Source organism: Balaenoptera physalus (genome assembly GCF_965194825.1).
Source record: "Balaenoptera physalus genome assembly, chromosome: 16".
In the NCBI taxonomy this organism is placed as follows: domain Eukaryota; kingdom Metazoa; phylum Chordata; class Mammalia; order Artiodactyla; family Balaenopteridae; genus Balaenoptera; species Balaenoptera physalus.
The window spans coordinates 71,116,607-71,128,761 of record NC_138898.1 but is presented as its reverse complement, the minus strand read 5'-3'; the positions used below and the strand labels follow the sequence as shown (position 1 = coordinate 71,128,761).

The following is a 12,155-nucleotide window of genomic DNA, read 5'->3' as shown; positions in this document are numbered from 1 at the left end:
CTCCACCCCAGACATCTGAAATCCAACTGCCAGAGACCAAGGCCACAGGACAGGCCACAGGTGCCGCAGGAGCGGAGCTGGGGATGAGGAAACCTCATGTGCAGCCCAAGAAACAAGCAGTGGGTGGGAGCTCCCGCTCCCGTCGAGGGGCCAGCTTGCCTCTCAGCCCAGGAAGAACTTGGTCAGAGGAGCCATCTCGGGAGGGAAGACGCTTCCCACGGGGACGAGTCTGCGGCAGGCCCAGCCATGCAAAGACGGGACGCTGGTGGGGAGCCTGGCTGTAGAGCACAAGGCCTAGGCATCTCTGAGGGCTCTGGAAGGCTCCTATTTGAAGAACGTGAAGCTCGGAGGCCTCGGGGAACTCACGAGGAGTAAGTGCCGGTCTCGTCAGCGCAGGCCCCGTCCACGTTCAGCGCGATCTGCTCCCCTTTGCTGCGGCAATAGTTGGGATTCAGCGTGTCGATGGCCATCTCAAGCTCCACCTGGAGGCACCAAACACCCCCACCAGCTATGAGGACCCCAAGGCACAGCCCTCAGGGGATCCCCTCAAACCCACCATGCCCACCTCCCGAACCCCAGTCCCTGCCCAGAAGCAGGACTGACACCATCCCTCTCCGAGGGCCCTTAGGCTTCAGTCCACACAAAAGCTACAAACCCAAATTCCAATAGAAGAGCCACAGTGCTTTTTTTTGGAGGGGGTTCATGTAGTTTTGCTTGCCCGCACCCACAATTCCACTCCCCAAAATCTAAATTAGGTGCCAACATTTAAAAATCAAGAGCTTTTCTCTTTTTCCTTATTTCCAACTTCTTTTGAAAAGTCAGCAGAATTGGCAATACTGGTACAGCTTTTTACATGGCAACAGGGCCTAGAGCTGCAGGTGCCCGAGGGAAGGCATGTCTCCTGTTCCCTGTCACCCTAGCCCTGAGAGGCACTAGATTCCCCATGTCGTGCCCTCTTCGCATTGGCCCTGCCCTGTCCTGTGAACGTGGGTCCACCCCACCCCATGTTCTAATTCATCTCAAGCCTCACTCCTCCCTGGCCTCTCTGGAGCTGCCCACCCCCTTTCTTTCTGGAAGTTTTTCCTCCTGCAGCTTTCAAGGCCCTGCAAGCTGCTGGTTTTCTTCCTAACTCTCCAATCACTCCTCTGGGCTTCCACCCCCAAAAGGCCTGTCTCCTGGATTCTTTCAGCTCCCACCCTATCACCCCTCCCCTCCCTCTACCCCCATCCAAGAGGGTAGCCCCACCTTCTGCTGCTTGGGCTTGATCCTGGCTGAGAGGTGCGGAATGTCATCATAGGTCATCGAGACTGGACGCACAGGGTACTGGGGAAGGGAAGGGAGCCATCAGTCCACCCTGCCCAGCCCCAGTGAGAGCTGAGCTTCAGAGGTGCCGGCCAAGAATGAATAGCCACCCTCCACGCCCACCCCAGACCAGAGGCCCTCCCTGGTCTCTGCCTGCATCCCTGCATCCCATTCTCACTGGCTCCACCTAGCCTCCTTCCAAAGAGCAATTTTCAAATGTCCAAGGGACATGCCTAAGCATCAGACAGGCCCCAGCATGCATGGCCCCACGGGCCCTAGGAAGTCAAGCGCACTGCCATGGGAGTCAAGAGTAAGGGTCCGAAGTCTAACTGCTAGTTTACAGGCCAACCAGGTGGAGAAGGACAAGGGAAATGAGACCACAGGAAGCAAAGAGGGAAAACAAAACTGGCGACCACTGCTCACTGCTAAAGCCTGATGATGGATCTGTGGACAAAGGATGTCACCTGCCACAAAGGATGCTGTGGCCTTCAAACCCTCTGCCGTTGCAGCCACTCCCCCTACAGCGCACCCTAAGGGGACTCAGGAAGGAGAAAACAGGAGACTGGCCCTAGATAGTTAAGGTGCATAACAAAGGAATGATTTCAATTAGCCCAGACTCTTGACACTTCCCATACATAGAAAAGTGCTAAATTCTTTAACTCCAGAGTCTGGTTTTCTTTAACAAACAGTAATCTTCTGATGTTCTGACTCCCTGGGGTTTTGCTGTTGTTTTGCAAAAACTCCTGTAAGTCCTGACTCCTCTCTTACCTCTTCAGAATAGTTCCTCAGAGCTACCTGACAGGCTATCTCCCGGACTTAAGTCCTCAGTACGCCCGCCGAATAAAACATAATTCTCAACTGTTAGGTTGTGCTTTTTTTTTTTTCAGTCGACAGATCTATGGGAATCACTATCCCAGTCTCTCTCCTTTTGCTGATGTGTGGACTTTTCCATAATAAAAAGTTGATGACAGAGAAGGGAGCTGGTCTGCCACTGACCTGCTCAGAGAGCTCTCTCTGGGCCCCAGTGTCATCAGGCGTGAAGTTACGTCACATCTGAGCGTACTGCTCTGAAATCCCTTCTTTTCTCTGAACAAAGAAGGACGTAGAGACATCCTTCCCCACAGAAGCACTCTTCCTTTCTTTCTCCCGTGCTTTACGTATGCCACTGGGTGGATGGATGAGTCATGGTTTGGACTCACTCACAAAAGGCCGTGGCCATCGCTATGAAGGAGCCTGGTGGAGGTGTGGCAGTGCATAAAGTAACCCTCCTTTGGAGGCCATTTGAGATCAGCTGCATTCTAGCCCAAGGAAATGGCTGTTTCCTAAAAGCTCACTTAAACAGCAATACAGTGACTCCTCCCTGCTTCCTGGGCTGAAGCTTGGGGCAGGATCTTGGAGCTTAGGTCCAGGAACGGCCTGGAGCACAGCTGGTCTGGGCTGAGCCCTGAGCTGGGACAGGCTAGCCCACGACAGCCCGGGAGGCCCCTGGTCTGCCAAGGTCCAGGGCAGCTCTGTGATCTCCTGATCGCTGGGAAGGGTGGTGGGGAAGGGTGCCAGTTCTAGAATCAGACAGTCCTAACTCTGCCACTTGCTCCTTGTGTACTCAGGCAAGCTCCCCACCTCCCAGGACCATTACGAGCAGGGAATGAGGCAAATGGAGCTGACACCCGGCACAGGGCCTGGCACACCATGAACACACATGGGTCACTGTCACCACCATCCGTTCCATCACTCTGCAGTCAGTCAAGGAAGCAGGTGCAGACAACAGCCCCCAGTGCCACGGCCTGTAAAGGCAGATGCCAGGGGCCCAACACCAGGCCTCTTCCCAGCACATGCTTGGAGGGTGCTGCCACCCTGTTCCAGGCCCCTTGTGCAAGGTACTAGCCTCCCTGGGTCTCTTTTTCTTATATGCAACGTGGGGACAAAAATGCTTAACAATCTTACTGCTGGGAATGTAAAGTGGTTCAAAACAGTCTGTCATTTCCTCAAAATATTAAACATAGTTTCTATAGGACCCAGCAATTCCACTCCCAGGTATATACTCAAGAGCAATGAAAAACTCTCCACACAAACACTCGGACAGGAATGTTCATAGCAGCATTATGCATAATAGCCAAAACATGGCAACAACCTAAATACCCATCAACTGATGCATGGAGAAATAAAATGTGGCATATAGGTCCATACAGTGGAGTATATTCACCCATAAAAAGAAATGAGGTACTGATACATGCTATAACATGGAAAAGCCTTGAAAACATCACGTTAAACAAAAGAGCCAGACACAAAAGGCCACATATTACATGACTCCATTTATATGAAATGTCCAGAACAGGCAAATCCATGGACAGAAAATAGGTTAACGGTTGCCTAGGACTGCAGGGAGTGAGGGCAGAGCAGCAGCAGCAAACACTTCCTAAAATAGACTGCCGCTGGCTGCACAACCCTGTGGACAGACTAAAATCCACTGCATTTACACTTAAACAGGGAAGCTGCATGGGCGTGAATTAGATCTCAATAAAGCTGTTATAAATTACAATAGTAACCACCACAGGGATATTGTGGCAGGAGATGAGTTAACATATGCAAAATGCTTTGAATGGTGCCTGCAGACAGCCTAGGGTTAACACCTGTGAGTGACTATGATTAAACTACCAGCCCAGCTAAGAGGGGAGGGGGCAGGGATAGCAAGTGGGGGGACTCACAGCTAGCAGGACAGAGGCGCACCAATGCTGCCTGGAGCTGCCCCAGAAGGCCGCTCCCTGAGTTCGGTTACAGCGGTGGCAATCATTCGCGGCCCTAACTCTGCACCACGCAGGTGGTGTCCTAAGCACTTTAATATGGACTCAGCTGATCCCCGTGGGGACCCTATCAGGCAGGTATTATTACTATCACCACTTGACAAAAAAAGAAACTGAGGCACAGAGAGATTTTCTTTTTTTTAAGGAACTTGCCCAAGGACTCACAGCCAAGCCTCAAGGCCGGGAGACTGTCCCCAGGGCCCAAGCTTTATCCACTACACTGTTCTGCCTCTTAGGGTTGCCTTGGTTTTCCCATCTTCAAAATGAGAGATTACTATTGACCTGCCCATAAAAGCAAAGAGACTGTCTTACCAAACACCCTCTGTGCCAAGAATTCTAAGCAACGTGGAGGTTTCAAATTGTTCCTGGCCTACCACTTACTGTGTCTCCACCACCCACCAACACTTGCTTTTTTTCCCCCTTTACCTTTATGTCCTATAATTACCTGAAACAGATAGAGCTTCTCTGCCAGACTTTTGGCCAAGTACACGTCGATCTGGGAACAAAGGAAGAAGACTTAACCAGGAGACAGAACCCAATGCCCAACCTGCCCCGGGCACAAGCATGCTCCTCAGATTTCAGGGATAATGGTTCTGAGGCCATTTGGGGAAGAGGAAATAGCTCAGCTGATGCTAAAAATAAAGGGAACCAAATCTCCAACCTGGATATGTCCAGAGCCCCCTGCCCAGGTTCAATGTAACCCAGTAAAAATGTATTCCGAGGCTGCCCAGATCAGGATGCATCCCAGAGGGCCCGATTAAACGTGTTTCTGATGAGGATGGGGCAGGGGAGGGCTTCCTCCCTGTGCCCTCCATCACCTGTCCTGGATTGGCCTGTCTTCAGGTGATGTGACCTGGCTTTCTTCTCAACCCTCACCGCCCCGCCCCACCTCGCAGTTTACCTTCCTGCTTCCTAGCTCTTCCTGTGAACCATGTTCTCTCCCACCTCCAGGCCTTAAGGATGAGTGAAGGCTCAGCAGGCCCAGGGGAGGCATATGTGAGGGAAGCAGCATGTGCAAAGGCCCAGAGCCTCTAGGATATGTCTTGGTCTGGGCTGACTCTGGAACCACCGTCTGCATCTTGAGACCCCTTCCTTGTCAGTCTCGCCTCACAGATCCTAAGCTTCCCAAGGGCAGAACACCGCCTGGCTCCCTGCTGTCACAGCCCCCAGCACATCAGGAATTCAGCGAACAACGGCTGAATGACCGAATCTGCATAAGCCCATGAAGAAGAGGGAGCTGTCAAACCCATTCATTCATTCAACAAATAGTCACTGAGTATCTATTAATTGCCAGGCACTGGACTTGGCTTTGCAGACACAGTGGTGAACAGGACAAAATCCCTGCCCTCATGAGGCTTACACTTTAGTGGAAGGAAACTTATGTGTAGGGGCTGAGAGGTGTTGTGGCCAAACGCAAGGTATGGCCAAGGTAAGGGGCTAGGGAGGGTGTGCAGGAGAACGTCACGTGAGGCAGGAGGGTCAGGGAATCCTCTCTGACAAGGTGATGCTGGATCAGACACCTGAAGGAAGTGAGGGGTCAGCCAGGCAGGTATGAGGAAGAGAGGACGCCAACAGGTCCCAGGCTGGCCTGAGGATGGAGGAAGGGACCCCGCCCCGGCAGAGGGTGGGGAACAGCAGTTACCTCCTGTATGACTGGGTCATCCTCTTCATTGGCCATACTAGGGGGGAGCCAGCCGCGCGGTCCTTGGACTCGATCTGCAAGGAGAGCAAGAGGCCTGGACCGTCAGTCAGTTATTCAACCAACACACCTAGGTACCCATTCTGCAAGCAGCTCTGCTCTGGGAGGCAGGAGCCTGAAGCAAACAGAAACTGATCTTATTTCTACATCTATCGTAGAGTCAAAAATGGACAGCGCATTATACACCCCATCGGCCAAAAACCAAAAAAAGCAGGCAGAAACCACCAAGCAATGGGTGTTAACAGGTGGACCCAAGTCACCACATGTCAGCTACACCCATGGGAAAGAATAAATGACCAGTTTTAGGGGTTTTCTGACCACTCACAAAGAATTCACCACCAGGCAGGAGGATGGAGGGTGACTGGTCCACAGCCATGATGAAAACACTCGAGAAGTAATCGGGGGCCATGGGGAATCTTTAGAGGATAGTCTGATGCACAACAGGAAGAGCAGACAGTCCCAGGACTTGGATTCCAGGGTGACTCCGTCTCTGATATTTGATTTTCAAGCTGACTTTAAACCCAACCCCGAGTGAGATGACCTCCTTTCTGTGGTTTTCTCTGTGTGCGTGTGTGCGTGCACATGTCTAAAAATGACCCTCTTCACATACATACTCTTCTCTTAATTGTCCCCATTTTATAACGAGGAGACTGGAACTCAGAGACGCTTTTATGTGTTTTACCCAAAGCCACACAGGAAGCAAGGGGACCCACTGGACCTCAATGCCAGGCTATCCAACTTCAGGTCGCAGTTATAGGTAGGGGAGTTCAGAGGAAGGAAAGGCCTTCCTGCTGGGGGAAGGGGCATTTGGGCTGGGCCTTGAAGGACAGAAGGATTTGGACAAGCCAGGATAGCAGAGGGGAAGAGGGTCTCCAGGCAACAGGAAGCACTTCAAGTACCCGAAGGAGGGAAGGCGGCAGGTCGCCATGGTGGAGGGTGAGTACACTGTCCCTCAGGATCAGTGGGGAAGGGGGGGATTGCTTCCAGGACCCTCAAGGATACCAAAATCTGTGGATGCTCAAGTCCCTTACATAAGATGGCACAGTATTTGCATATAACCTAAGCACATCAATAATATACTTTAATAATATACTTTATTTACAATAATATACTTTATATTTTCAATAAAAAAATTTTTTTTATTGGAGTATAATTGCTTTACAATGTTGAGTTAGTTTCTGCTGTACAATGAAGTGAATCAGCTATATGTATACCTATATCACCCCCCTCTTGGACCTCCCTCCCACCCGACCCCCCCATCCCACCCATCTAGGTCATCACAGAGCACCGAGCTGAGCTTCCTGTGCTTTATTTACAGCATGTTCCCGCTAGTTATCTATTTTATGCATGGTAGTGTGTATATGTCAATCCTGATCTCCCAATTTGTCCCACCCTTCCCTTCCCCCCCCCCACACGTCCACACGTCCGTTCTCTACGCCTACGTCTCTATTCCTGCCCTGCAAATAGGTTCATCTGTACCATTTTTCTAGATTCCACGTATATGCGTTAATATACGATATTTGTTTTTCTCTTTCTGGCTTACTTCACTCTGTATGACAGACTCTAGGTCCATCCACATCTCTACAAATGACCCAATTTCATTCCTTTTTTTAAAAAAATTGGTGTATAGTTGTTTTACAATGTTGTGTTAGTTTCTACTGTACAGCGAAGTGGAGTTCCCTGTGCTATACAGCAAGTTCTCATTAGTTATCTATTTTATACATATTAGCGTATATATGTTAGTCCCAATCTCCTAATTCATCCCACTCCCCCTTACCCCCTTGGTGTCCATACGTTTGTTCTCTACATCTGTGTCTCTATTTCTGCCTTGCAAACCAGTTCATCTGTACCATTTTTCTAGATTCCACAGATGTACGTTAATACACAATATTTGTTTTTCTCTTTTTTACTTACTTCACTGTATGATAGTCTCTAGGTCCATCCACATCTCTACAAATGACCCAATTCCGATCCTTTTTATGGCTGAGTAATATTCCATTGTATATATGTACCACATTTTCTGTATCTATTCATCTGTCGTTGGACGTTTAGGTTGTTTCCACGTCCTGACTATTGTAAATAGTGCTGCAATGCACATTGGGGTACATGTGTCCTTTGAGTTATGGTTTTCGCAGGGTATATGCCCAGTAGTGGGATCGCTGGGTCATATGGTAGTTCTATTTTTAGCTTTTTAACAAGCCTCCATACTGTTCTCCACAGTGGCTGTATCAATTTACATTCCCACCAACAGTACAAGAGGGTTCCCTTTTCTCCACACCCTCTCCAGCATTTATTGTTTGTAGATTTTTTGATGATGGCCATTCCAAAGCAATCTACAGATTCAATGCAATCCCTATCAAATTACCAATGGCATTCTTCACAGAATTAGAACAAAAAATTTTACAATTTGTATGGAAACACAAAAGACCCCGAATAGCCAAAGCAATCTTGAGAAAGAAAAACGGAGCTGGAGGAATCAGGCTCCCAAAATTTAAACTATACTACAAAGCTACAGTAATCAAGACAGTATGGTACTGGCACAAAAACAGAAATATAGATCAATGGTACAGGATAGAAAGCCCACAGATAAACCCACGCACATATGGTCACCTAATTTATGACAAAGGAGGAAAGAACATACAATGGAGAAAAGACAGCCTCTTCAATAAGTGGTGCTGGGAAAACTGGACAGCTACCTATAAAAGAATGAAATTAGAGCACATGGTATACTTTAAATCATCTCTAAGTTAATTATAATACCTAATACAATGTAAATAGTTGCCAGGCGCAGGGCAAATTTAGTTTCTGAGGTTAGTTGAATCCATGAATGTGGAGGGCTGACTGTAATTCAGCTGGGATGACCCTTCATATTCCCAAAGGGAGGGGATGGGCACAGTTAAAGGCACCTGGGCACCCTCGAATCTCAGCAGTTCCCAGACCTCTACTTTTAGGTAAGACCAGCTCGATTTTTGTCTTATCTACCTAACATTTGAATTGTTTAATATTTAAAAGAACATAAATATTTTCACCATGGGATTCAATGGCATCTAAGCCCCCTGCCCCGGCCACCGAGCGGAGTCATCTCGCTTATTCCAGATATACATTCCAGACGCTGAGAATGCTCAGGCCAAAACAATGGCATCATCCTCAGTGCTTCTCTTCCTCTCGCCCCACACCAGCAAATCCTGTCAGCTGTGCCTTCTAAGTATGTCGGGAATCTGCCCACCCCCTCTGCCACCTCCATCTCCTGCCCGCCTTAGAGCAACAGCCTCCGAACTGGTCTCCCTGCTTCCACCTTTGCCTCCTACGGTCTTTGCTCACCCCACAGCCAGCAATCACATCACTCCTCTGCCTTCAAAGTCTTCCTATCTCACTCAGAAATAAAAGCCCAAGTCTTTTTCATCCCACGTGAGGCCCTAGACAACGCCCTCCCTGACCCTTTTCCTTTCAGACCTCATCTCCCACAGGCCTCCTTCCCTCCCCCGACCCTCACCTCTGGGCTTTTGTAACTGCTCTACCGGCCCCCATAACCTCATGGCTCCCTCCTTCACCTCTTTCAGGTTTTTGCTCAGATTCTACCTCATAGCTAAGACTTTCCCTGTCCACCCAATTCAAAATCACCACACCCCGCCCCGCCAGCTCCTTCCCTGCTCTGGTTTTCTCCATAGCATGTATCACCATGTGACAGTTTATAGCTCTGTATTTATTATCCATCCTCACCCCCACTGCCAGTAAGTGGTAAACTACATGAAGGCAGATATTTTAGTTTATTTTGTCCCTTGCTGTCCCCCAGTGCCTAGCATATAGCAGGCACTCAATATGTACATGTTGTCTGAATAAGTAAACCACAGGAATGCCATTTAATAGGGAGCTACCATAGGACTCTGAGCAGAGGAAGAGAGTAGAGGGAAGCAGGCTACCTCAACAGTTCGGGATTAGAAGACTAGATGAAAATCATAACCCCCAAATGCCTGTTACCGCCCAGACAGAGGGCAATGCATGGGAGAGCCCGAGACCCCACCTCACCTGCCAAGGATCATAAACGTATGCGAAGTACCTACCTTCTCTCCAGCTGGCTCTGTGGACAACTGAGAGACTGGGGACTTCTGGGTGAACCAGGGAACAGACGTAGGTACTGAGAGGGTATGGCCTGGGAGGACCCCAAGACAGGCTTTCTCAGCTATTTCTCTACTCGCCTCTCCCCAGTCAAGAAGGAGCTCGGGGAGGATGGTGCTCCTCCCTCCAGATAGAACACACGATTGGGTTAATGCAGGGATTATCACCTCCCTTCATCCTCCCAGGCAACATCATCCAACTCAGGGGCTTTCAAATTTTTCAGCCTAAGGCCCACAGTAAGAAATCCATTTCATATAAATGACCCGGAATATACATACAATTACCTAACTAAAACAAGGTTTCACATAACCATTAATTGTCCCTACTATATCTGATGCAGTGATGTTTTTTATCCTCACTCATTAAAATTAAAAATACTGGTTACAACCCCCCTAAGCTGATTTCACATCCCACTAATAAATCTTGATCTGCAATTTGAAAAGTACTGCTTCAACAAGTCTTTCCTACCTCCAATCCTCCCAGAAACACCCAGAGCTGTCCTTGCAGAAAAACAGATCACATCACTCCACTGCTCAAAACCCTTCAACTGTCACATAGAATAAAATCCAAATTCCTTTCCATGGCCCCAGGGTCCCATACAATCTTGCTGGGCCTACAACAAGCTAGGCCCCAGCCTGTCTCAGGACCTTTGCACACCACCTATTTTCCCCAGGTCTTTTCAAGGCTGGCTCCTTTGCACTAGTATCACCACCCCCACCCTCTCCAGGAACAGACAGGTTCCCAAACTATCCACCTTCAAGAGCCCCGCACCCATTTCCAGTCACTACCACATGCCCATTTTATTTCATTCATGGTTCTTATCACAATCTGGAACTACCTAGTCTATTTGCCTATGTGTCTTCTGCACTAGAATGTAAGCTCCATGAAAGCCTCTCAGTGCTTCAACCATAAAATGGAGATGATTATATTTACTTCATCAAGTTGATATGGGGATTATTATCTTTTTAAAAAATTCATGTTGTTCTCCTGATATCTAGAACAATGCGTGGCATGGAGTAACACTCAGTATAGTACAAAGAATAACTGAGTGAATGAGTGCATGAAATCAGGCAGTTACAGACCCTTTACCCAGTGAGCCTAACTCAGCCCCATCCAGAGACTAGTGGCCTCATGGTTTGGGCCTTGTGGACACTTGAGGACAGAGGTGTGGCCTATTCTCTCAGGCCACAAGGCAAGCTTCCCCAGCAGCAGTGACCACCTTGGCCTCAACAGGGTGTCCTGTGGCCACAAGGGTACTCCATGGCAGTGGCTCCACGGCACTGAGCACAGAAAACATCCCCTGCCAGGGGGCTGCTCAACAAACGGAAAGGGGACAAGAACACCAGGTGAATCTAAGGAGGGGTCCAGAGCAGAGGAGGTGCCTGAAAGCCACAGCTGGGTGCATCAGTGCTGCACCCAGCAATCTAACCTGTCCGCCAATCAGAAAAGCAGAGGCAACTCCAAATAATCTCCAGCTACTGGTGGGAGTGAGACAAGGTGAGGACAATATACAATGTGAATTAAGAGGAAAGGGCCCCAGGGCAAATAGTCTCAAGGTCTGGATTCTTATTGGCTGTATGCCCCCCCACACAAGGCATCTCCCTCTTTGGGTCACCTCAGTTTCCACCCCTGTTAAAAGGAGAGATGGCCTAGGGGTGGGAAGAATGAACTCAACTGAGTCGGACCCTCCCTTCTCTAAGGACTTAATATTCAATCTCATTTAATCTGCTCAAGAGCCCTATAAATCAAGCTGTACCATCCCCAATTAAGAAAGGAGGAAACTAAAGTTCAGAGAGTAAGTAACCTACCCAAGATCACAGTGCTGGAGAATGGCGGAGTGAGGACATAAACCTGAGTCTAGCTGATGTCAAAGAGCCTTATGCTCATTCTTAACGACTATGCTGAAAGCTTTCTTAATAGAAGGCAGGATGGTGTAGTGGGTAAGAGCCCGGACTCTAGAGCGGAACTGTATAAGTTCAAATCCCAGGTCTGCTGTTTGCTACCCGTGGCCCACCCGGAGTCGTTTGCACTTCGTACTACTCACTACTTTTATCCCTAAAATGGGGATAACAAAAGTACCGACCTCAGAGGACTGTGGTGAGGATTAAAAGTAAGGTATAAATAACCCATGGGAAGGTTTGTTACTACGTGGCCCAATGTTTTCTTCCAATATAAAAGAGCAGGAAACACAGCCACGAAACTAACTACAACCTGGGACTTCTTCCGTCTTACCCTAT

General features: G+C 48.8%; 2 protein-coding genes across 7 annotated transcripts in view; one reads left to right on the top strand and one right to left on the bottom strand.

The window, feature by feature from the left end:
- The window catches only part of PDZD9 (PDZ domain containing 9), a 365,894-nt gene that overhangs the window by 107,780 nt on the left and 245,959 nt on the right, over nucleotides 1-12,155 (top strand). The gene's annotated exons all lie outside the window — the stretch shown is intronic.
- POLR3E (RNA polymerase III subunit E) overlaps nucleotides 1-12,155 on the bottom strand; it is a 35,500-nt gene that overhangs the window by 18,312 nt on the left and 5,033 nt on the right. Inside the window, exons 2-5 of one of the 6 annotated variants that reach the window (XM_082431020.1) lie at nucleotides 5,746-5,819; nucleotides 4,549-4,599; nucleotides 1,246-1,323; nucleotides 367-482 (exon numbers count right to left, since the gene is read on the bottom strand). In XM_082431020.1, the coding sequence (XP_082287146.1) occupies nucleotides 367-482; nucleotides 1,246-1,323; nucleotides 4,549-4,599; nucleotides 5,746-5,781 (281 nt within the window). In that variant the 5' untranslated portion in view covers nucleotides 5,782-5,819. Of the gene's footprint in view, nucleotides 1-159; nucleotides 334-366; nucleotides 483-1,245; nucleotides 1,324-1,725; nucleotides 1,862-4,548; nucleotides 4,600-5,745; nucleotides 5,820-12,155 lie in introns of those variants that run through there. The other 5 variants (XM_082431021.1, XM_082431022.1, XM_082431024.1 and 2 more) reach the window with 5 other exon arrangements.